The sequence below is a fragment of the Dasypus novemcinctus genome, chromosome 18 (genome assembly GCF_030445035.2).
Source record: "Dasypus novemcinctus isolate mDasNov1 chromosome 18, mDasNov1.1.hap2, whole genome shotgun sequence".
Lineage (NCBI taxonomy): Eukaryota > Metazoa > Chordata > Mammalia > Cingulata > Dasypodidae > Dasypus > Dasypus novemcinctus.
The window spans coordinates 84,173,991-84,199,595 of record NC_080690.1 but is presented as its reverse complement, the minus strand read 5'-3'; the positions used below and the strand labels follow the sequence as shown (position 1 = coordinate 84,199,595).

The 25,605-nt window shown below is 39.9% G+C and overlaps 1 protein-coding gene across 3 annotated transcripts; it reads right to left on the bottom strand.

Moving 5' to 3' along the window:
* Nucleotides 1-1,824: 1,824 nt before the first annotated feature.
* Nucleotides 1,825-22,914, bottom strand: ZNF471 (zinc finger protein 471). Of its 3 annotated transcripts, XM_071209480.1 has the most exons (6): nucleotides 22,665-22,914; nucleotides 20,209-20,305; nucleotides 14,869-14,995; nucleotides 13,334-13,429; nucleotides 8,289-8,339; nucleotides 1,825-7,888 (listed from the first exon to the last, which is right to left on the bottom strand). In XM_071209480.1, the coding sequence occupies exons 2-6, from the start codon at nucleotides 20,239-20,241 to the stop codon at nucleotides 5,871-5,873; spliced, it is 2,325 nt and encodes a 774-aa protein (XP_071065581.1). In that variant the 5' UTR covers nucleotides 20,242-20,305; nucleotides 22,665-22,914; the 3' UTR covers nucleotides 1,825-5,870. The 3 variants fall into 3 exon arrangements, with proteins under 3 accessions (XP_071065581.1, XP_071065582.1, XP_071065583.1); XM_071209481.1 differs by lacking the exon at nucleotides 8,289-8,339; XM_071209482.1 differs by lacking the exons at nucleotides 8,289-8,339; nucleotides 13,334-13,429.
* Between the last annotated feature and the right edge of the window lie 2,691 nt (nucleotides 22,915-25,605).

Sequence of the window (25,605 nt, the reverse complement as noted above, 5' to 3'; positions counted from 1 at the left end):
CACACAACAGACAGACACAGAAAGTGAGTGCAAACAATAAAGGGGGTGGTTGAAATAAATAAAAATAAAATATTTGAAAATTTAATTTACTAAGGTATGTAGGGCAATTGTTTTCTCATATGCAAATCTTGCTTCCCCTTCCTCTTCATTTCCATGTTTTCTGGGAACAGAGCAGAAAGTGTTCCAAGGGCTCTGGCCAACCCCCAAGGAACGAATAATACTCACCTTGTGAGAGGGTGTCTGGCATGTAGGGCAGATAATGCCAGTCAAAACTCTGCCCTGTGACCATGATGGATGAAGCTGTCTTGCACAAAGCCCCTGCATGCCTGCACTGGGAGGGCAAATGTACATACCTGAGTGTGATAAACAAGTCTTATGATCTTGCAGTTTGGCTCATGCCTTCTTTGCTCTTCTCCTGTATAACCTCCATGTAACTGCTGAGTATTGTGGAGCACTACTTGCAGCGCAGTTGCCACCCTGGACCAGTCTGTCTGCAACTTTCCCTAAACAAACAATTACATGATCTACCTGTGTCTTCTTGAAGCGTTCTTTGGGCTCCTGAGCAAGAGCAATCATCTTGAGACAGGAGGATATATTTCTGCAGCAGCACAGGTGTGTCCACTTCCTCGTGGTAGGGAAAACAAGCAGCAGCCAGTTATTCTTCACTTTGGAGTGACTACACCAATATGCCCCATATCATTAGGCACACGTGGACTTCACTAAAGTGACGGTACTCAATGGTTGTTTTGAGGTGGTGGAAACTTGATTCAGACTAACATGAATATGTGTTACCAAGGCAGGCAGGAACAAATAATTTGGGTTTGTGGTTTGCCAGGCTTCAGCCAGGAAAACCCATGCCATTTGGTTCAACAGAGGGAATTTAACACAGAGAACTACTTAACTTTTGAAAGAAGTGCCGGACAACAGTGAGGCAACTCAGATTAAGAGGTGAGAGCAATGACCACCTTAGGGCTTCAGAGGGAGGAGGTGATGTTATCACAGCCCGGGAGCCAGAGCCACCTAGAGGAGTCAGGGCTGGGGCCACAGGAAGGGGTGCCTGGAAGGAGGTGGAACAGAAGAAACAGAGCCATTCCCAGAGTCACATCCAAAGCAAAGAAGGGAAGAAAAGACCCAGGCTTTTCTCCTCTCACCCTCCAGGCTGATGTTCCCACAGAGTGAGCTTTACAGGAATCCATTGGGCAAAGGAGTCTTGGAAATGTGAGTTGCAGAGGTTAAACACTTGCAATATAGTGTAGAGCAGGGGAAAGGCAGGGAATGGATCTGAGAGTAAACAGCAGGCACATAATACTGTAGAGCTTACTATGAGCTGAATTTAAGGATTGCCCCATAAACTTCCAGCATGATTGCAAAATAAGTCTGTGTTTCCTGGAATTTCTTAAAAAATATTTATTATTTCCCTTTCTTCAGTATATACCTACCTTGGTAAGTTGTAATTACTTGGGGAATTCTAGAGGAAAGGTTACAGTGGTATCTCAAGAGTATCTGAGAAATACTATCCATATGACCAGGCGTGGGAATAGAGTGAAAAGCAGCATCTAGTATAGGAGATAACAGGACTGAGACCTCTGTGACAAGATTTAAAAAACTACAAAAAAGTAAAATATTAGTGGATTGCCTACTGATTTCATTCCTAGAGACTTACTAGTACTCACAGCCAGATATCTCTACCTGTCAGACTGTCTAGTGGTATGCTGGTAAAGGTATAACAACCAGTGCTCCAAGGGAAAAGTGAGCATGTACTACACACAATAAACTTTCTGCAAATTATACTGATAGGATATATGGCATAAAATTTACCAACAATAAATTTTTAAAAACCTCTTTATTATAGGTTCCATATAGTCAGTGGATTGTCATAGGCTTTCAAAAAATTTTTTTTGCCAAACTCTTGTACCTTAGCTAACCTATGATTGAAATTGTTGTATAAGTGTATATGCATGTACTGTTTTAATGACCAACTCACAAAATTCCTGAAAATGTAACACCTAGCTCTCGCGAGCAGATATAAGCCAGCCCCAGCACACTACCGAATTGACTACTTTGCTCTTGGTGAGTTGCTGCTGCCTGGGACTCAGCACCCATGGGGCTCCTTCATTTGCAACAGAAATTAGGGATGCCTTTTCTAAAGTAGTCCCTCTCCAAGATGCCCAGTATCCTAAGCAAGGCAAGTAGAGTTTTCCAAAAGTAATGATGCTTCCTTCATGGTACAGATTCAAGGAAAGGGTTTTTGATACTGTCTTGGGGAACCTAATGCCAGGGCAAGGGAAAAACTCAGGTGTGAGAAAGTAAACTCAGCATCCCAAAGTTTTTTCAAGTCCTTTCTGTGTATCAGGCAAGATAATTTCTAGGCTTTCAATATCATTCAGCGTAGGTCAGAAATTAATTTGCACTCATCTTCACAGAAAATTTAAGAAAAGCAATAAGTTGTACAGACTAGCATACCAAATACATAATTTCCAATATATACACCTTTTAACAAATTCAGGCCAGCTCATAATTTTGCTAACTTCTGAGGTCAGGCACTATTAAAACCCATTCCTTCAGCCATTTTCTATTTTCTGATATAAAATACATATATGATACTTTGGGAATCTTTCATTCCTTCCCTACTCTTATTTAACCTCTCCATCACTTTAAATTCAGATTTTTTTTTTTTGGACCAGTGAAGCAAAAATATTGGTAGGTTAAAGAAAAAGTTAACTTACATTCATGGCTACTGCAGTCAAAGGCAAATTAGTTGATACGGTTTCTTAAGGGTATAGGGACTTAGAGTTTTCAAATTCCCAGAGTTCTTCAATAAATCCTCATCCCAATAACCAGTATACTGACCTTTCCTAACCGGTGCCAAACATTTTGTATCATATGTTTTGTATTCAATTGGCACTGTAGCTCAGCAACCCACAGGCTCATTCTTTGCTGTTTAGCAAACATAACCATACACCTACAAGCAAGAGATTATTTCAACTATGTTACCCAAAAATGGCTTGCTCCCTAGTCTATACCTTAAAGCAAAAGTTTTAAGATATAAGCTGTTTCTGTGATTTAAATTTTCCAGTACCATTATGAACTCACATCATACATATCCCTCTACCTAGCATTTCTCATCTCCTTTCAGTTAGTCTAAGGCAACAGCAATCTAGGCTATACTTAAATTGTTTTACTGTTGCTACCAATGCATGCTGTTTTCATGGCACAAAATATGATTAGGACCCTTACAATCTTTTGCTCCATTTTACCCAATAACTCAATTTGAATAATAACTCACATTTCCTGAAGATCTCTAGCCTGAAATCCAAGATGCTACCAATTTCTGTACTGGTTAAGGTTATTTCGTTAAGAGCAAAAGAACCTTATCTAATTTTTAAATAAAAGCAAAATATTGGTGGGATACTAGGAAACTCAACTTGTAAAGAGCAGGAATCAGGTCAGCTCTAGGAAACAGAGCAGCCGGAACCTGTGCATCATCTTTAACTTCTGGCCGAAGGATGACTCATACTCAACTGCCTCCAGTGTCCCATAAAGGAGAATATCTGACTGGGGTAAGTTGAGCCATATACAACTAAAGGCAGAACAAGCAAAACATCATGGAATAACATGAGATCAGTTCACCCAAAGAAGCCCAAGGAATCTATATTTGTGCATGGTTTCTATTTGTATTTGATAAAAACAATAAATAGTGTGATACTTTCATAGGTACCTTTATAAATTTAGTTTTATAAGGTTTATGTAGTTATAACTATAAGATCATATTATATAGTTTGGAAATATTTTCAATTAATAAACTGCAAGACATCTTACTTTGTGAGTATGCATAGAGATCTGCATCATTCTTGGTGACTACCATAGATGATAATCTGCTGAACTGATTTTCCATAATTTATCAATTTACTAATGCTGAACATTGAAGCTGTTCTCAAGTTTTCATTATTACTAACAATTCTATCATAAAAGTGCTTGTGCACCTTTATTTCTGTACTTATGCTTTGCTGGAAAATAAATTGTTAGATGTAGAATTGCTGCAAAGGGTGATTACATTTAAAATGTTAGAAAGGAATCATCACATTGCTCTCTAAAATGGCTTTCCACTAATTCACACTTTTGATGTATGAGAATGTTTTCCCATACTTGTGATAGCACTGGATGTTATCTAACCTCTATGTCTTGATAAAAATTTGGGGTGCTTTGTGTTCTTGTTGGCAAGGACTTTTAAATTTGCATTTATCTGATCATTACTGAGGTTGAGAACTTCCTATTTTATACGTGACTTTTAATTTCTCCATCCAAGAATTTGTTGATATGCTTTGCCCATCTTTTTTTACCAGATTGTATATTTTATCCTTGCTGCTTTCCAACAGAATTTTCATAAAGTCTATATATTTTGTAATTTATCTTAAAATATTATCTCAGCCATAGCTCAGCCTTTTAATTGTGTGCAGTGACTTTAAAACACGGAAAACTTTTGTTAAAACATGGAAAATTTTCAGATATTTATATGGTCCTACCTGTCATTCTTTCTTCATGTATTCTGGCCTCCAGGCTTACCTAAGCCTTCCAGAGCCTAATGGGATAAAAAAATATTCTACATTCTCTTCCAGAATCTTAATACTGCTTCATATTAGATCATTAATCCATTTAAAATAAACTTCTCTGTGGACCAAACTTTATTTCCAGTTGAATAAATAATTATCAAACTCCATTTTAATAATGTGTTTTCCCCACTGATATTATCAAAATAGGAATTGTGTGATAAACTAAATTCATGTGTATATGGCTCATTTCAAAAATGACTTTTTGACTCAGTACCATTCTACAGTACCTTTAGAAAACTGTCAATTAAAAAATATCCTACTGGGACTGTGATTGAAATTAAGTGAATGTGCTGGAATTTTTACAATATTGATGTTTTCATTTAGAAACATGTTCTGGGCCTATATTTGTTTAGAATATCTGTTCCTCTTCAATATGCAAACTATTCTATCCATAAAACTGATCTACAGTTTCATTTTTCCTTCTGGGTTTGATATCAGTGTTGAATTAGCCTCATCAAAGTGGAACATTTAACTTTTTTTTTTTTTTAAATACTCTAAAACAGCTTAATTCAAGAATTAGTTTGGAAGCATTAATCTGTGAACCCAAGAGCCTTTAAATAAAGCCAGACTGTTTGAATTCTATATTTCTTCAGTCAAAATGTTATACTTTTAATTTTTCCCCTTGACTAAATATAGTCTTATATCCTCCCTAGTAAATTCCCCCCCCCTTTTTTTTTTAAGGTACCAGGACCCAGGGATTAAACCCAGGACCTTGTATGTGGGAAACCACTGCTCAACCACTGAGCCACATCGGCTCCCCTACCACCCAGGAAATTCTAACTCATCTGCTGTTGTCTAATCCAGAGCACTAGATACTTCCTAAGACATATTCTATGTATCAGGTCATATATAATGTCCTCACCAAGAGAAAATAGCCTTAGAGTCACAAGGAAGCCATTATATTATTTTGTTAAAAATAAGCTTTAAACATAGTATGTGCTAATAATCCTCACTGTCCACCTTAAGACAGTTTCAATTTCAAAATTATGATCTCCCTAATACTGACATACTGCTTTCCCAAGTTCACTGATTAGAGACAATTTTTAGTAGACATTGAAGACTACTTATCTAACATTTATCGAGCACTTAGTATGAGTCAGGCACTGTGTTAAGCATTTCATAAGATTGAGTAATTTAAAATCTCATAACAAGTATTTTTAGAGGAGAGTATTATTACATTTACATTTATAAAGACCATTGTGGTAGTAATATGAAGAATGAACTTGAAGGGAGTGAAAGAGGCTGCAAGGAGAAAAGTTTTTAGACAATTGGAATAGTCCAGTTGAAACAATTGTGTTTTGGGCTAGGGGAATGGGAACTGAAAGAAGCAGATGAATTCCAGAAATATTTAGCAGATATAGTCACAGAACTTGGTGACAAAGGTGGGGAGGAAGAGCTGGATGCCTGTGACTCTGCAGCATGAACTCGCTGGTGATGAGCAAGATGTGCACTCTGCCTGAAGACTTTTCTACATTCCTTACATTCATAAGATCTCTCTCCAGTATGGATTCTTTTATGTAGATTAAGATGTCCAATTTGGCTGAAAGTTTTCCTACATTCCTTACATTCATAAGGTTTTTCTCCGGAATGAATTCTCTGATGAACAGTAAGGGACTGACGATGGCTAAAGGCTTTCCCACACGCACTACATTCATAAGGTTTCTCTCCAGTATGACATCTTTGATGACAAATAAGTGATGACTTTGTTCGGAATGCCTTCCCACATTCAATACATTCATAGGGCCTTTGGCCAGTATGAAGTCTCCGATGCTGAGCACGGGATGAGCTATCACTAAAAGCCTTTCCACATTCAGTGCATTTATAGGGTTTCTCTCCAGTATGAACTCTCTGATGTTGAATAAGGCGGGTAGTTTGGCTGAAGGCTTTACCACATTCTTTACACTCATAAGGTTTCTCTCCAGTATGAATTTTCTGATGTTGTGCAAGGTGTGCTCTCTGGTTAAAAGACTTACCACATTCTCTACATTCATAAGGTTTCTCTCCTGTATGAATTCTCTGGTGAGTAGCAAGCTGTGAACTGATACTAAAAGCTTTTCCACATTCCTTACATTCATAGGGTTTTTCACCAGTATGAATTCTCAAATGACTAGCAAGGTGTATACTCTGTCTAAAGGCTTTCCCACATTCCTTACATTCATAAGGTTTCTCTCCAGAATGCACTCTTTGATGTTGAGTGAGTGATGCATGATGGCTAAAGGCTTTCCCACAAACATCACATTCATAAGGTTTCTCCCCTGTATGAATTCTCTGATGTACAGTAAGGGATGAACCATAGCTAAAGGTTTTTTCACACACATTACATTTGTAAGGTTTCTCTCCAGTATGAATTCTTCTATGCTGAATAAGTCCGATGTGGTCGCTAAAAGCTTTCCCACAATCAATGCAATCAAAAGGCTTCTCTCCAGTATGATAATACCTCCAGTGACGAATAAGGGAAGTATTCTGTCTGAAGGCTTTCCCACATTCAATACATTCATAAGGTCTTTTGCCAGTGTGACATCTCTGATGTCGAGCAAAGGATGAACCATCACTGAAGGCCTTCCCACATTCATTACATTTATAGGGTTTCTCTCCAGTATGAATTCTCTGATGTTGTGCAAGATGTGCAGGTTGGCTGAAGGCCTTTCTACATTCCTTACATATATAGGGTTTCTCTCCAGTATGGATTCTTTGATGTTGAATAAGGTGTACATTTTGGCTAAAGGCTTTCCTACATTCCTTACATTCAAAGAGTTTCTCTCCCGTATGTATTCTTTGATGTTGAGCAAGGTGTTGACTCTGGTTAAAGGCTTTTCCACATACCTTACATTCATATGGTTTTTCACCAGTATGAATTCTCTGATGAACAGTGAGAGATGAGCTCTGGGTGAAGGTTTTTTCACATTCATTGCATTTAAAAAGTTTCTTTCCTGAATAGATTCCTTTGTGTTTTATTACCATAGAACTTTGAGAGAATCTTTTATTACCGGACTTGTGATTATGAACATTCCCTTCTACATTGCCCAGGTGGACAAATTTCCCAGATTTGTTATATTTGTGGTCTATTTCCTTATTGAGGATTTCCTTATGAGTGATTGATTCTTGCCTGATATATGTCTCTTGACTTTCCATCTGTTTCTCAAAAAGATCTTCACATTTCCAATTTTTCCTGAAAGTGGAACACTCAAGGCCATACCTTGTAATCCTCTCCATTAATACTTCATCATACATGACTGGCTTTAGAGAGAATTTTTGTGTCTCATATATAGATTCCCAATCTGAAAGACATAAAAAAAAGCATATGCCTTCTTTGTCGTGCATTATAACAAAGGAAACATTTAGTGAAAACAGGTGATTCAAAAATACTTAATGGGGGGAACGGATGTGGCTCAAGTGATAGACCCTTCGCCTACCATATGGGAGAACCTGGGTTCGATCCCTGGGGCCTCCCGGTGGAAAAAAAAGAGAAAGCATGCCCATGCAGCAAGCCAGTGCCCACATGACTGCCTATGTGGTGAGCCAGTGCCCGCACGAGGGCCCGTGCAAGTGCCCAAATGGTGAGCCAGTGCCCCGTGCAAGTGAGTCAAGCAGCAAGATGATCACATATCAAAAAAAGAGACAAGGGGAGGGTCAAGGTGAAGCACAGCAGAAACCAGGAACTGAGGTGGCACAACTGACAGGGAACCTCTCTCCACATCAAAGGTCTCCAGGATTGAATCCCGGTGAATCCTAGAGAGGAGAAAATGATAAGAAAAGACAACACAGACAGCAAAAACAGCAGGGGGCGGAGGGGAAGGGGGGAAATAAATACATAAATAGATCTTTTAAAAAAATACTTAATGAATCCAACAAAACCTATCATATAGCAAATAGGCAAGGAGCCCCCAGTGAGAGGACATAAAGGAACATGGAAAAGATGGTTAAGAAAACCTTTTAACTAAAGGTAATTAAATAAATAAGAGGATAATGAGGTTTTGCAGAAGTAGTTGACCATGTTAATAGTATTTTATGCCTATGTTAACAAAAAAAAGACTAAATATTAAGCTCCCTTCCTCTAATCTCTCCCATCTCTAATCAATTATCCTATAAAGCTATGTTTATTTTGTTTAAATAGCAATATCATCACATCACTATGACTGCTCAAAAACTTCTCGAGATTTCTTGGCAACTACAAAGAACTTATGCTTTGTGACTCTGAGATTTAGGTGAAATCCTAGGATTATCTTTTCATAATCAGAAAATGATGTTCCTATAGGAAACATTCCTATTTCGTTGTACTGAAACATATAAAGGATGAATCATCCTCTACATGTTCGTTTTTTTTTTTTCTTTATTACAGAAGTTGTGGGTTTACAGAAAAATCATGCATAAAATACAGGATTCCCATACACCACTCCACCACCAACACCTTGCATTGGTGTGAAACGTTTGTTACAACTGATAGCACATTTTTTTTTTTTAAAGATTTATTTTTATTTATTTAATTCCCCTCCCCTCCCCCGGTTGTCTGTTTTCTGTGTCTTTTTGCTGCGTCTTGTTTCTTGTTTCTTTGTCCGCTTCTGTTGTCGTCAGCGGCACGGGAAGTGTGGGCGGTGCCATTCCTGGGCAGGCTGCTCTTTCTTTCGCGCTGGGCGGCTCTCCTTACGGGCGCACTCCTTGCGCGTGGGGCTCCCCTACGCGGGGGACACCCTGTGTGGCGCGGCACTCCTTACGCGCATCAGCACTGCGCATGGCCAGCTCCACACGGGTCAAGGAGGCCCGGGGCTTGAACCGTGGACCTCCCATGTGGTAGACGGACGCCCTAACCACTGGGCCAAAGTCCGTTTCCTGATAGCACATTTTTATAATTGTACTATTAAAGTCCAAAGTTAAACTTAGGGATCACTGTGTAATGTAGTTCTACAAATTAAAAAAAAAATTATTCTGTTACAACATATAAAATCTAATATTCTCCCTTTTAATCACATTCAGATATTTATATTTCAGTGCCATTAATTGTGCTCACAATGCTGTGCCACCGCCACCACCATCCACCACCAAAACATTTCCATCATTCCAAACAGGCACCCTGTACATTTTAAGCCTTAACTTCCCATTCCTCATCTCCTGGTAATCTATATTCTAGATTCTGACTCTATATGAGTTTGCTTATTCCAATTGTTTCAAATCAGTGAGAGCATACAATATTTGTCCTTTTGATTCTGGCTTACTTCACTCAAGATGATGTCTTCAAGGTTCATCCATGTTGTCTCATGTATCAGGACTTCATTCCTTTTTACAGTTGAATAATATTCTCTGGTGTGTATATGCCACATTTTATTTATCCACTCATTGGGTGATGGGCACCTGGGTTGTTTCCAACCTTTAGCAATTGGGAATAATGCTGCTATGCACATCAGTGTGCAAATTTGTTTGTGTCCCTACTTTCAGTTCTTCTATGTATATACCTAGGAGTACGATTGCTGGATCACACGGCAGCTCTATATTTAATTTCCTGAGGATCCATCAAACAATCTTCCACAGTGGCTGTACCTTTCTATACTTCCATCAATAGTGAGTAAGCATTCCTGTATCTCCACATCCTCTCCAATACTGGTAGTTCTGTTTGTTTTTAAGAGCAGCCATTTTAATATGTGTGAAATTATATCTCACTGTAGTTTTAACTTGCATTTCCCTAGTGATGTTGAACATCTTTTCATGTGTGTGTTTTGTTTTGTTTTTTGCCATTTGAATTCCTCTTTGGGAAAATGTTCTTAGATTACTTCTGAATGGGAATTCGCCATTTCCCTTTTTGAAGAAACTAGTATTATAATGACATGTAAGTTGGCATCAATACTATTAATCATGTTATTATTTAACTGCCACATGAATATGTTTCTTGCCTCACAAGCCAGAACAAAAGTTTTGGGAAAGGAATGAATGTGCATTAAACATTGCTGCTAACGTACTTAACATATATGGCAGAAACTTGGGCATATATAACAAGTTCTCAGTAAAAATTTAAAAAAGAAATTTGCATTGAACAGTGATTCTGAGAGGAAACCTTAAGAGAAAAAGTAATATCAAGAAAGGGAGGGAAACGGACTTTGGCCCAGTGGTTAGGGCGTCTGTCTACCATATGGGAGGTCCGCGGTTCAAACCCCGGGCCTCCTTGACCCGTGTGGAGCTGGCCATGCGCAGTGCTGATGCGCACAAGGAGTGCCGTGCCACGCAAGGGTGTCCCCCGCGTGGGGGAGCCCCACGCGCAAGGAGTGCGCCCGTGAGGAAAGCCGCCCAGCGTGAAAAGAAAGAGCAGCCTGCCCAGGAATGGCGCCGCCCACACTTCCCGTGCCGCTGACGACAACAGAAGCGGACAAAGAAACAAGACGCAGCAAATAGACACCAAGAACAGACAACCAGGGGAGGGGGGAAATTAAATAAATAAATAAATCTTTAAAAAAAAAAAAAAGAAAAGGAAAATGAGAAAGTACTTTCTTTTTCTCTTACACAAATAATCAACCAATCCATTGTCTCCTGAGACATTATCTACTCTGTGTCAAGCATTAGGGACATGAAGATAATGAGAGAGAGAGTTGTTCTCCACAAGTTCAGAAAGTAAATAGAAAGACAAGACCAGCAAAGAAAATAATCTGAGAATAAAAAAATATGAAACATTATGCACATTGTTATTATTCCAAAAGTCATTGATTATACACTTTAGATAGATCATATGGTATGTGAGAATATCTCAATAACTGCTTAATAAATGATTATGCAAGAATAGCCAGAAATAGCAGCTATGTACAGCAGGGGAAACAGAGACAAAAGATTAAGAGGTGAAGAATTTTCTTGTCTTGTTATTATTATTGAATTAATGAAAATGCTCTACTAATAACTGAAGTGATGAATGCACAGCTATGTGATTATACCAAATACCATTGATTATACACTTTGGATGAACTGTATTCTTTATTAATATGTATCAATAAAATCAATTTGTTAAAAAAAAGAAAATATGAAACATAATCAAGTGTGAGCACATGTGGTAAGATATAAAACTTGTACAAAAGTTCATAGACAGTAGAAATCAAATATACGAAAGCAATTGAGTAAGGCCTTGAGGTGATAACAAGCCTCATACTCCAAGTCATTCTAAATATCAGGAAAACCCAGGTTTCAATAATTCTAGAATTGAGCTCAATGAACCGATTATCTTTGTTTTTTTCTGACTGAATGAAAAAAGCAATACTAAACAAAAACAATAAACTGAGTACATCATTTATTTCTCCCTCAAATATATGCTCTTGTCAGACAAAGGTAGTCTTAACTGCCAACTTTCTATGGAGAACAATGGTTGTCCCATGCTTTTTGCTTCTTATTAACAAACACTGAGCTATCTTAATCACTCAGAAGTATTTAATCTATACTGTTATTCAGTGTTCCACAAGATTTACAGGCTTATTTATCCCTTTTGCCTCCTCCATTTAATCTTCCCAGAGCCAATTATATTATCTGGTATCAGGACAGTGCCCCTTTTTGTTTTTCTCCTTCAGGTAGAGGGTAGCTTGCTACATAACCAAAGTATAAAGTGAGCCTAAGCAGGGCCTATTTCCCTTCTTATATTTGTGTATTTGGAGGGCCCTGGAAGTCTAGAATCTAAATCATTCCAAAATGTAAAGATCAAATAGAAGTGAAAGGAGAATTTCATAAAGGTGTAATTATTGTATGTGATCTTAATATGCCCTGGTCTTTGTGAAAGTTCACTATATGAGAGAGACAGAAAATAAGCATGTAAACAATAAACAAGCTATTTATAGGCTATACTGAGTGTTATAAAGAAAATAAACAATAGTTTGATAGACTGTACTTGGGTTGGTATAGGGGAATATTCATTAGATAAAGTGATTAGGGAAATCCTCTCTGGTGAGATGACTTTTTTAGCTCTAGACTGAAAGCTAAGCATGGACAGAGCTAAGAGAGAAGCATTCTAGGTAAAGTCAACAAGAAATGTAAGAAGGCAGAGGCTGTCAAGAGTTTGGTAATTTCAGAAATGGCTATCAATGGGCTAAAGCAGTGTTTTCCAACTGAATTCTGTCAGGTACTCTTGAAATTGACATTTATAAGGTACACTGGGGCAAAAGAAGGATAAGATTATGATCCAGAGATAATCTGACTTGGAACTTAGACTGTTCCTGGCCCCATCTGATTTCCCCAAGATTGAGAAATGCATTATCTTGACATTCCTATAACTCATTTGAAGCATACCAGGGTAACCCATACAGCTTAGAAAACTCTGACCTAAAGTATAGTAAAAAAGCTAAAAAGGATAGAGGATGAGACTGGAGAGGGAAGGAGCTGATCATGTAGGGACTTGTAGGGTTTGGATTTTTCTTATTTAATGAAAGATTTAAAGCCCCAGGGTTAGGTTCTGATTTGCAAGAAACAACTAATTTGTAGGTAAGAAAAGATTTAAGAAACAGAGAGGCTTATATAAGTCTTTATGGCAAGGAGAAGAGGGGCTAGAAAGGAGTTGTAATCAGACTTTTGCAAGTAAGTCATTGCAGAGAAGTCAAGTAGAAAAGAGATTTTGGGAACCATGCTAACTAGAAAAGTTTCAGTTTTCTCCTCAGGCAGGGAAGGTCTGAGAAGAGTTTCTGTGAAGCATAAGTGAGGAGGTATCACCTTTGAAAATGGCTGAACCATTACCTATAATTGATTCCCCTATCTGGTTCTTCCACACTCACCTGGGAATGGGTCCCTTGTCATCTCACTTGTCACCGCCCAAGGCTCTTTCCCTTGCTCCAATAAGGAGATCACATATGGCTTAGAAATGCAAAGTCCTGCATATGAAAAAAGACATGAAATTTGGCCATGTTTTGGGTATCAGAACTATAAGTCAGCTCCTTAATTTTAATGGAATGACATTATGGGGATGATCAGATAAAGAAGCGAAGCACAACTGAAGGACAGAATACATGAAGGTTTTGGCATAGTCTAGTAGAACTGCCAACATGCAAATCAGTAAGAACTAAACTATTTTCTAAAGGACTGGGGACAGAAATGCAGCCCAGCATTTTCAGAGGATCATCAGACAGCAGTAATTGTAGAATTTTAAAAGAGGCAAGAGTTTGGAATATGAGCCTGGAATTGGAGTCTGTCCAAGTTAGTTGACTGCTTAACTAAAAAAAAAAAAAAAAAAATTAACAATGCTTTTCAGAGAAATATAACAGAATCCAGAGTCTCTACAATATATTATTAATAATGTTCAAAATAAAATTCAAAATTACTAGGCATAAGAAAGATGGAAAAGGTGAACCACATTCAAAAGAAAAGGTAATCAATGGAGATTCATACTGTGATAACACAGATTTGGAATTAGCACATAAGGACTTTACAACAACTATTATAACTAAATGCAAGAATGTTAAGAAAAATATGCTTGTAATAAATGCACAAATAGAAAATCTCAGCAGGGTAAAAGAAACTATGAAAAAGAACCAAATGCAAATTCTATAGCTGAATAGTATAGTATCTGAAATTTAAAAATTCACTGGATGGACTTAATAACAGATTGAAGAGGACAAGGAAAGAGTCCGTGAACTTGAAGATAAATCAATGGAAATTATGAAATCTGAATAAAACAGAACATATATATTTTAAAACAAACATATCCTAGGTATTGTTACCTAGGGAGCAATTTCAAAGATTCTAACATATAATTGAAGTATCAGAAAGAAGAGAAAGAGGAGAGAGAGCAGGAAAAAAATATTTGAAGAAATAATAGCCTAAACTTTCCCCAATTTGATGAAAGACAAATTTACAGTTTCAAGAAGCTCAGTAAACCCTAGGCCATGCTAAAGGAGCCTCTAGGGAAGAGAAAGCCAGTCCAGCTTATGAGGTAGATCCAGGACTGAGAAAAAGGGCCCATGTTAGTTACCATACAAGTATCTTAAATCATTTTCATAGGTAGTGTTACTATCCTGTACTTTTTAGTGATACTCTTCTGAAGTTAAGGTAATCTAGGTAGCTATAGTGGTGATAACAGTACTGTAGGACAGAGGGAACAAAGTACCTCTTTCCCAACAACTGAAAGGGCATATTTGGGGGATGCCCATCCAACACATCAAATTCAGTGCCTATAAAGTTGAAAATTTCCTCAACCCTGAATATCCTGTTTCCTAGATTTCCATTCTGACTTGCAATAAAAGGTTTTAATAATAAATAAAATTTTAAAGGTTCCCTAATGGTAGATTCTGAATTTATGCAGGGGGATCCTTACCCAGTGATACCAGGCTCTGATAGTTCTCCAACATCATACTCCTATATAAACTTCTCTGACCATGGTTCAGCCATTCCCATTCATCCTGGGAAAAGTCTATGGCTACATCTTTGAATGTCACAAAGTCCTGCAAAGACACAAATACATTCTTGATCAACCAATGCTCACGGCCATAAATGGCTCTGAGTTGAATGGTAAAGTTATCCCTATTTTATGTGAGAAGTAGCCATTGAAGGAGAAAAAAAACTTAAACACATTATAAGAGTAAACCCCAACCCAAAACTGTTTATTGGAACACTAAATTTCACTGTACACAACAGTACTAAACTATTTCTAAGCATGTATATGGATGAGTGGCCACAGGTCAGTAAGCAAGGGCTTCAAGGAAGGAGACAGATCTGTGATTGAATCTTCAAAAACAACACATTATCTAAATCAATATTTTTCAAATGGTACTCTATGGGACCCTAAAGTTATGAGTGAGGGTGGTGGGGAAAGGGAGGAGAAATTGATGCTGATTTTTTTTCTTACTCAAAAATAATGAATACATTTAGAATGTAATTTTTTTATATACTATATTAAGAACTGGTGTGCATAACGGAGAAAGTGGGAGGCAATACAAGAATCACCCAGTCTAAGGGTGCAGCACATCAAACTTGTGTACTGAGTTTGAATACAACATGCCAGCATATACTCAGAATATACCATAATGGAATTTAATAGTTACAGCTTTTAATTTCTTAAAGAAAAGTTTTAAATCTACTGAGAGAAAAATTATGTCTAGTTACAAACTCCATTAGGTAGTAAGAAATTTTTTAAGTATTATGAACATTTTTCACCTTCAGATTATTTCCACTAGGAAAAAAATCTGAATTGTTAGTGCCTAATTTTAACAGTTAAACCCAAAGACATGGGTAACTAAATAGACAATGCAAGTGAGCCACAAACAGAACATCTTAATTTGCTTTTAAACAATTAATGCTGGGAAACGTACTTTGGCCCAGTGGTTAGGGCGCCCGTCTACCACATGGGAGGTCCGGGGTTCAAGCCCCGGGCCTCCTTGGCCCGTGTGCAGCTGGCCCATGCGCAGTGCTGATGCGCGCAAGGAGTGCCCTGCCACGCAGGGGTGTCCCCCGCGTAAGGGAGCCCCACGCGCAAGGAGTGCGCCTGTAAGGAGAGCCGCCCAGTGCGAAGGAGGGACCCAGCACGAAGGAGGGAGCAGCGTGCCGAGGAATGGCGCCGCCCACACTTCCCGTTCCGCTGACGACAACAGAAGCGGACAAAGAAACAAGACGCAGCAAAAAGACACAGAAAACAGACAACCGGGGGAGGGAGGGGAATTAAATAAATAAATAAATAAATAAATAAATAAATCTTAAAAATAAATAAATAAATAAACAATTAATGCTTAAGTTTAGGACAAAGGTATGATACAAAAACATTAAATGTATAGAACTGGAAAAAATGGAAAAATACTATATGTTCCACATAAGTTACTAAAATAATTTTTAAGATTCATTATGAAACTTAAAATTCTGAACTCTGGTTTTCATCTTCTAGTTAGTTGAGGTAGCCATTATGGCTAAGAACCAGCATGCATTTCACATATGCTTATAATTAAATGAGATTAATTTATCAATGCAAGAAAAATGTGGTCACCTTTCCAGTTTTTGGTACAATTTGGTCATGTTAAGAAAACAGGTATTTTGGCTGCCCCACCCGTCCCACAAAAATAAGTTTATCATAGAACCATAGCCAAGGCAATCTTGAAGAAAAACAAAGCTGAATGATTCAGACCACTAGTAACAATACTTAGACACAACTACATCAAACAGTATAGTGTTAGCACAAGGTTAGACAAATTGACCAAAGGAATAGAATAAAATCCAGAAAACAGACTACACATACGCAGTGGTCACCTACATTAGAACAACTGTAATACCACAAGGCAGTGGAGAAAGAATGATCTTTTCAATAAATGGGACTAGATCAACTAGATATCCTTGTGGAAAAAATTTAAATTTGACCTCTACCCTCTTACAAAAATCACAAAAATCAATTCTAAATTTATCAAAAACATAACAGTGAAACTTAACATCTTTCAGAAGAAAATATAGGAGAATATCTACACAACCTAGGGGTACACAAAGATTTCTTAAACAGGACATAAAAAATGCTAACCATGAAGAGGAAAACTTGATGAATTTGAACTAAATTAAAATTAAGAATTTCTCTTCATAAAAGGTCATTAAAAGAGTGAAAAGGCATGAGTGGAAAAAGTTCTTTGCTATACATGGATTCAACACAGGAATCATCCAAAATATATTTTAAAAACCCCTAGAAATCAATAAGAAAAAGGCATATAATCTAATAGAAAACCATGCAAAAAAAGACTTGAATAGGCATTTTAGAGGAGGAAATCTTCGAATGACCAATAAATAAACAAAAAAGATGTTCATTTTCATCAGTTGTCAGAGAAATACAATTTAAAATTACAATGAGTTAATACTAAACACCCACCAGAATGGCCAAAACAAAAAAGACAATATTAAGCTGTTTGGTAGTACCTAAGAAAACTAAATACATAGCACACCTTATAACCCACCAATTCCATTGCTGGGTATATACTCAATGGAAATGCTTACATATATTTGGTCACCAAAAGACAAATATAGGAATGTTTATAGGAGTACTATTCATAAAAGTCAAAAGCTGGAAACAACGCAAATGTTCATTAACAGTAACATAAGTAACTCAACTGGAATACTATCATACAACATTAAGAAATAATTAATGCACAACTATGTGATTATACCAATTACCATTGATTGTATACTTTGGATGAATTGTATGCTTTATTAACATGTATCAATAAAATTGGTTTGTTAAATTATTAAAAAAAGAAATAATGAAACATAACTATGAACTACAAATGTACAACAAAAGGATTTAATTTCACAAATAATACTTAAAGAACCCAAATTCAAGAGTAAATATCGTATGATGTCATTTATATAAAACTTAAAAGCAGGCAAAACTCATCTATAGTGCTAAATATCAGGACAGTAGTTAAGAGAGGCGGTAAAGGGAGGCAGATGTGGCTCAAACGATTGGGCTCTCATCTACCATATGGAGGGTCCCAGGTTCAGTTCCCGTCAGCCTCCTGGTGAAAGTGAGCTGACCCATGCAGCACAGAGAGCTGGCGCAAGATAATGCAACAACAACAACAAAAAAGGGGGGTCACGTAGTGACTGGATGGAAAATGAGGCAGCTTTTTGGGTCTATGGTACTTTTCTATTTCTTGATCTGCATGTTGGAAACATGGGTGTGCTCACTTTGTGAAAATGTATCGAGCTTTACACTTAAAATTTGCACATTCTTCTGCATGTATCTTATACTCCAATAGTTTACATTTTAAAAGAGCATAAAAGACATTAACAGGGAAGCGGGCTTGGCCCAGTGGATAGGGCATTCGCCTACCACATGGGAGGTCCGTGGTTCAAACCCCGGGCCTCCTTGACCCGTGTGCAGCTGGCCCACGCGCAGTGCTGATGAGCGCAAGGAGTGCCCTGCCACGCAAGGGTGTCCCCCGCGTAGGGGAGCCCCACGCGCAAGGAGTGTGCCCCGTAAGGAGAGCTGCACAGCGTGAAAAAAAGTGCAGCCTGCCCAGGAATGGTGCCGCAAGCCGCCCAGCCCAAAAGAAAGTGCAGCCTGCCCAGGAATGGCGCCACACACATGGAGAGATGACACAACAACAATAACAAAAAGAAACACAGATTCCCATGCCGCTGACAAGAGAAGTGGACAAAAAGAAGAACATGCAGCAGAGAACAGACAACTGGGGTGGGGAGGAAGGGGAAATAAATAAAAATTAAAAATTAAAAAAAAAAAAGACATTAACAGAAATCAAAGAAAATACAAATGGATCAAGGATTAAACATACAAGAACAGTCAAAGTCATTTTTAAAAGGAAAGATACAATTTAAAGTTATAGATATAAATTTTTATTTAATTGAATTTGCAATTCTGATGATATACTACTATTGGCGAGAGTGTGAAGAAACAATGCATGCTCACATATTGGGGCTGTGACTGTAAAATAGCATAAACTCTATGAAGGACAATTTGAGTTTATAAAAATTTTAAAAGTGGATACAGTGAGTTCTCTTCTAGGAATTTATCCTATAGATACAGCCTCACATGTTTGCAAAGGCACATGTACAAGAATATTTATTGCAGCTGCATGTAACAGCAAAAATGTAGAAACACGCAAACTATGTAACACCTATGGAAGGTAAACAAAATGTGGTTCACCTATACGCTGAGAATGTTTAGAGACCTTAAAAAGAATTTGATAACTAATACAGAAATAAATATAAGCTAAGTAAAAGTAGCACATTATATCTATTTTGTTTGTTTATCTTCCTGTACATAAAACAGTATCTCACACTTTAATTATATGCTTAAAAATATGTATTGAATGATTAACTGCTGCCCAAGATATACTACCAAGTAGAAAAATCAAGATGAGAAGAATTTATAATGTACCAGCATTGGTGTTTATAAAAAAAAATATGTATGCATACACACAAAGGCATAGAATAGCATTGAATGAGATATAAGCAGCTGAGAATAGTAGTCTCTTAAGAACTGGGAGGTAAGGATGGCACTCCATACCTTCAAAATTTTGTACTATGTGCATTTATCTATTATAATTTATAAAATTTTCAAAAATTAAGTAGGATAATATTTTTAGGTGAACAAATGAGGTTGGAAATTCATAATTTAAATGTAAAGAAAAACTTCTATGAATTTATTTTAAGAATATAATTGAGATTTGGGCAAAAATTCAGCTAGAAGGATGATTTCTAATGCATTTTATGAAGAGGAGAAGGGCATCAGATGTGCATTTAATTTGGATGATGACTTTAGGATTCACTTTACTGTTACTGACTCTTCTATTCCATACAATCCTCATAACAAAGACTAAATCTTTTCACAAGTATTAACACTGAATTAAAAATACACGTTCAGAGAATCTTGTCTAGTAAACAACTATAGAAATGATCCCTGAAAGTATAGTCTTTGAATTAAAAATATAAGTGAGGTGAGTAGAGGGAAAGAGGGGTTTCAGAGGAAGAACGAAGGCTATTTGTGACCTTCCCTATGGTCATATTTAGCCACTCAAACCCACTAGGCACTTTGTGCCTCTGGGAGAAGTGGGAACCAAGTCCTTGGACAAGATTGTTAATGGAATTCTCAAAAGAAAACAAGCAACTTACTAAACTTACTAAACAGTAAGACTGACATATATGGAGGAGAAAGGATATATCAACTAACCTGGGACATCGCTTTCACCTGTTCAACAGTCATTTTTGCTTTCTCCTCCTGGATTTTTTTTTTTCCTTGAAGAAGAGTTGTGTCCTGGGAGGCTAAGCTGGAAGAAGAGAAAGGTTAGAAATCATGCCTTCTCTGCAGCCCCAGAATCATCAGCCTAGAAACTGTCTTCCCCTCCTTTTTCCCAGCTCCCTTTGGTCTTGCTGCCCACATACCTGGGAGAGTATAGGCAACCCATGGCTATTGAGGGGATATAATTTATAATTCTGTTCCCTCATGCTAAAGGTCCTAAATGTAATCTTTTTCTAAAAGTTACCTTCTCATTTATTATTACAATAACAGATGTACTGGGTACTCTCAGATTATATTCTCACTTGGTTTTCAAAACAGTCCTACCAAATAGTTATTATTTCTTCTACTTTACAGGTAAAGGTAGATTCCTTCCCTTCCTGGGTCTCTCCTCCATGCTTGAGCACGGTCTGAAAATTGAAAATATGACTCCTAAATGCCACCAGAGGCCAGGCATATCCTCCTTCTCTACTTCTCCCCAGGTGCTTTCTCAAGACTTCCCCTATCTTTACTCACCTCTGTCCTCACTCTTTTCTTTTTTTTTTAAGATTTATTTTCTTTCTTTCTTTCTTTCCCCTTCCCCTCCACCCCGCCCCCCCCCCCCCCCCCCCGGTTGTCTGTTCTCTGTGTCTATTTGCTGTGTCTTCTTCTTTGTCCGCTTCTGTTGTTGTCAGCGGCACGGGAATCTGTGTCTCTTTTTGTTGCGTCATCTTGCTGTCAGCTCTCCGTGTGTATGGCACCATTCCTGGGCAGGCTGCACTTTCTTTCGCGCTGGGCGGCTCTCCTTACGGGGCGCAGTCCTTGCACATGGGGCTCCCCTACACGGGGGACACCCCTGCGTGGCAAGGCACTCCTTGAGCATATCAGCACTGCACATGGGCCAGCTCCACATGGGTCAAGGAGGCCTGGGGTTTGAACCGTGGACCTCCCATGTGGTAGATGGATGCCCTAACTGCTGGGTCAAGTCCGCTTCCCTGTCCTCACTCTTTTCTTTCCTCTCCTCCCTGTAGCCTAGACCTGAGGGTATTCCCTGAGCCTTAATTCCTTTGGTGCCAAATCTACTCCAGGATTCTTATCCTGGCAACACACAACACCAACCCAGCCACACACATAAAAAATTCAGAGCCATCAATCACCCATTTCATCCCCCTAAAGCACACACCACAGCAACACAGTTAAAATACTCAGGGTATCACACAGACATTAACACAATAACTCACACTCTTCCTGGTTGTACAGAGGACACAATCACAAGCATCTAAGGAATGGGACATCATATACAGTCACATACACCATGGTCTCACCAAAGCCAAGGGTTCAAACACACAAGTGGTAGGCAAACATTTCCGCACATACTCCCAATCTTATTCTCACATAAACACCCACGGTTCACTGTCCCTTGCCTCTGTCTTGCTCACAACTGTACACTTATAACCCAGCAGCCTCACAAGAGTCAAGCACTCAGAGTGACCTACTATGTTCCATATGGTCAGTTTCTCTCTCACCCACTCAACCACATCCCTCATCTTTGTCTCTCTCAATACATGGTGGTATCTCACACTCTAGTCTCTCACACTCGGATACACAAACACACTCTGGTCTCTGACATTCCAATTGCTCTCTCACACCCACACTCAGTCTCTCTCTCACACATGGACACACACATTCCTGAATCTCACACACACAGTCCCACACATGGACCCTACACCCATCCAGGGCTCACAGCCTGGTCTCACCCACAGGCACACAAGCGTTCCAGTATCTCACAGTCACTTGATTCTCACGCTCGGTCTGCCTGCCTTCATTCTCTAACACATACACACGAACACTCGCTCTTAGGGAGCCTCACACACTCGCTAATCTTCCACTCACGAGCACACCCGTTTCTTTCACACTCAGTAGGTTTTCTCACACACACTTGCCGGTCTCGCTGATCTCTCACACACACCAACATACCCTTCCTATTCACCAGACTCGGTCTCTCACAAACACACACACAGACTAGACCCTGGTCTCTCGCAGGGCCTCACACACTCACTGGTCGTTCACAGACAGACACACTTATTTCCTTCATACCGATCGGGCTCTCTCACACGCTGGTCTTTCTCACACATACTCCCCGACCTCACTCACTGGTTTCTCACACGCACACGCTCCCTGATCTCACACTCGCTGGGCCCTCTCACACACTCGCTGAGCCTCACACACTCGCTGATCTTTCCCACACAGGCACCCTCATTCCTCTCACATGCCCTGGTCTCTCACACGCACTAGACCCAGTCGAGTCTCTCACACGCACTAGACCCAGTCGAGTCTCTCACACGCACTAGACCCAGTCGAGTCTCTCACACGCAGACGTGAACCCGGGTTTGTCGGGGCGCCTCGCTCACCTCTCACGCCCTCAGGAGCCTCTCACACACACTCCGGGCCCAAGCCGGGCCTCTGCGCACCCGCCCACAGACGGAAGGAAGCGCGCCACGACGCCGGCCGCGGCTGCACGGGCCCTGGGCGGCGGCCCGGCTCGCGGGCCAGCTGCAGCCTCAGCTCCAGCTTGGGCGCCGCGGCGAGCGACCCACCGCCGGGAGACCAGCGGCTTGTCGGGAAAGACGTCGGGAATCTCCGCCCGGTCTCAGACTGCGCAGGCGCCAGCCTCGCCCAGCGGGGGCGGGGCCTGAGGGAGGGGCGGGGTTTCTAGCGGCGAGGCGCAAGTTCTCAGGCGGCACTGTGGAAAAGTGGGAGGGGACACCCAACGTTCGAGCGTGCGTGCCTGCCCCTGTACGTGAATACGCACGGGATCGTGGCCCAGGGCTTTGGCCTCCTGGAGGGAACAGCCCGAAGAGTGCGCAGGCGCGTAAAATGCCTTCCTTCACGCTTCGCCCTTGGAGACCAGAAGCGTCCCACGTTACCACGACTCCGCGCCCGCGGGAAGGGCGCGCTGTGGCGGAGCCCTAGGTGTGCTGGTGTTCGCGGTTCTGTGCCACCGTATCTTGTTAGCGCGTGCCACTCGGAGTGCGGCCCTCTGTGCCACTGTGGGGAGAGTGATTTTCTCCCTGTGTTAAGCTTTGCGGCCGTAAGAACAGCGACTCGGTAGCCAGACTGTGTCCCACCATCTGTGTGACTCCAGCAAATGAGTCAATTTCTCACCTGCAAAATAGCAATATCATTGTTACTGTTGCTTAGAGGTCGTGGGTAAGACGACCACCTTTGGAACCAGACTTCTGGGGTTGTTCCACGTTCTGCGCCTTCCCAGAGTGGAAGTGTCCCTTTTCTGGAAGGCTAAGAAAACTGTAGAATTAGTAACGGAATATTGGAAGTTAAGGCGAATAAGGAAAGGCCTCTCAGATACTAAGCAGAAGATAAAAAAAGACGAAATTCCCTAGTCCCTTAGATCGTACTTTCAAGTTGATAGAAAGAGACCACAGACAAATGAGTTAATAGTAAATCAGTGGTGGCAAGGGCTATAGAGAGATATAAAGCAGGGAAGGAGAAAGACTAGGGGGAATTAGAATGTTTATTGCCAAAAAGTTAGTAAGGGGAAAACGGATGTGGTTCAACCAATTGGGCTCCCTTCTACCAAATAAGAGGTCCAGGGTTCAATCCCCAGGGCCTTCTGGTGAGGGCAAGTTGACCCACATGGAGTGCCAGCCCAGGCAAGGAATGCAGCCCCACGCAGGAGAGCTGCCCTGCAAGGGAATGCTGCCTCATGTGGGAAAGCTGCCCAGCACAGGAGTGCTGGCAGATGCCAGGAGCTGGCAGAGCAAGATGACACAACAAGAGACACAGGAGAGAAAATAAGAAAATGTGGCAGAATGGAGGAACTGAGGTGGTGCAAGAGAGTAATTGCCTCTCTCCCACTCTGGAAGGTCCCAGGATCAGTTCCCGCCTAATAAGAATACAAGCAGGCAAAAGAACACACAGCAAATGGACACAGAGAGCAGACAACAGGGGGAAATAAAATAAATGTTAAAAAAAAAAAAAAGGAAGGAACAAAAAGGAAAAAAGTGGGAGCTAATGTGGCTCAGTGGTTGAGTGCTGGCTTCCCACATATGAGGTCCTGGGTTCAATCCTTTGCCCCAGTACCTCAGAAAATAAAAATAAAAATTCATAATCCCGTAACTCACACCTTGCTGACACTATTAATATTTTTGGGCTGTAGCTTAATATATTTTTCTTCACATCCCAGTTGAGCTCTCTATAGTTAAATACATACAAAAAATTAGGAAAATGGGATGATATGGTACATGCTTTTTGTAACATTCTACTTTTCATTATCTATTGTGAATATCTTTTCATATCATAAACTATTCTTCTTAGTCTGATTTTTAATGATTGCAATATCATTAAAATTATTGATGATCCACAATTAGCTTCAATAAATTATTATTGGGTTCAAAATCCTTATACACGCTTCTGTTTTCTGTGTCTTAGCCAACTTCTGCTTCCTCCTGGTGCAGTGTAGATACCTGGTGCTTAGAAAGTGTTGGTCATTTCTGGGGCCAGAGACATCCAGACTTGTGGGGATATATGAACCACAGAGGAATTTATACTGCTATATGATATTATAGAATTATGGAAAGCACTTGGGTTCGAAAAGGTTAACATTCTTGAAAAAATAATGTGTAAAATTTCCTAAATTTAGTGAAAGCGGAAAATGTCAGGGCGACGGACTTGGTCCAGTGGATAGGGCATCCGTCTACCACATGGGAGGTTCACAGTTCAAATCCTGGGCCTCCCTGACCCGTGTGGAGCTGGCCCATGCACAGTGCTGATGTGCACAAGGAGTGCCCTGCCGCGCAGGGGTGTCCCCTGTGCAGGGGAGCCCCACACGCAAGGAGTGCGCCCCGTAAGGAGAGCTGCCCAGCGCGAAAGACAGTGCAGCCTGCCCAGGAATGGCGCCGCCCACACGGAGAGCTGACACAGCAAGATGACACAACAAAAAGAAACACAGATTCCCGTGCTGCTGACAACAACAGAAGTGGACAAAGAAGAAGACGCAGCAAATAGACACAGAGAACAGAGGTACATTATGGGAAAACTTCTGAAAATAAAAAAATAAAAAGGATGTCCTTACAGCAGACAGAGAGAAATGGCACATTGCCTACAGGGGAGCCATTATAAGAATTTATATGGACTTCCTAGAAAAGATGAAGGCCAGGTCACAGTAGAATGACATCCTTAAAGTGCTAAAAGGAGAAAGGGGGAAAAAAAAAAACTATCAACCCAGAAACCCAGACTTCTATATCCAGTGAAAATATCCCTCTAGGATATGGTGAAATAGGGACATTTCAGATATAAGATAACCAAGAGAATTTGCCACGAAAAGACCTGCAC

Bases quoted from the DNA above. Each gene is read 5' to 3' on its own strand.
- ZNF471 (XM_071209480.1), bottom strand. From the start codon at position 20,241: ATGACTGTTGAACAGGTGAAAGCGATGTCCCAG. The intron at 8,340-13,333 runs GTGAGTGTGGAA...TCTCCTCTCTAG, and splicing joins GACAAGGGACCCATTCCCAG to GATTCACCGGGATTCAATCC. The intron at 7,889-8,288 runs GTCAGTTGTGCC...TATGTCTTTCAG, and splicing joins GATGTGGAGAGAGGTTCCCT to ATTGGGAATCTATATATGAG.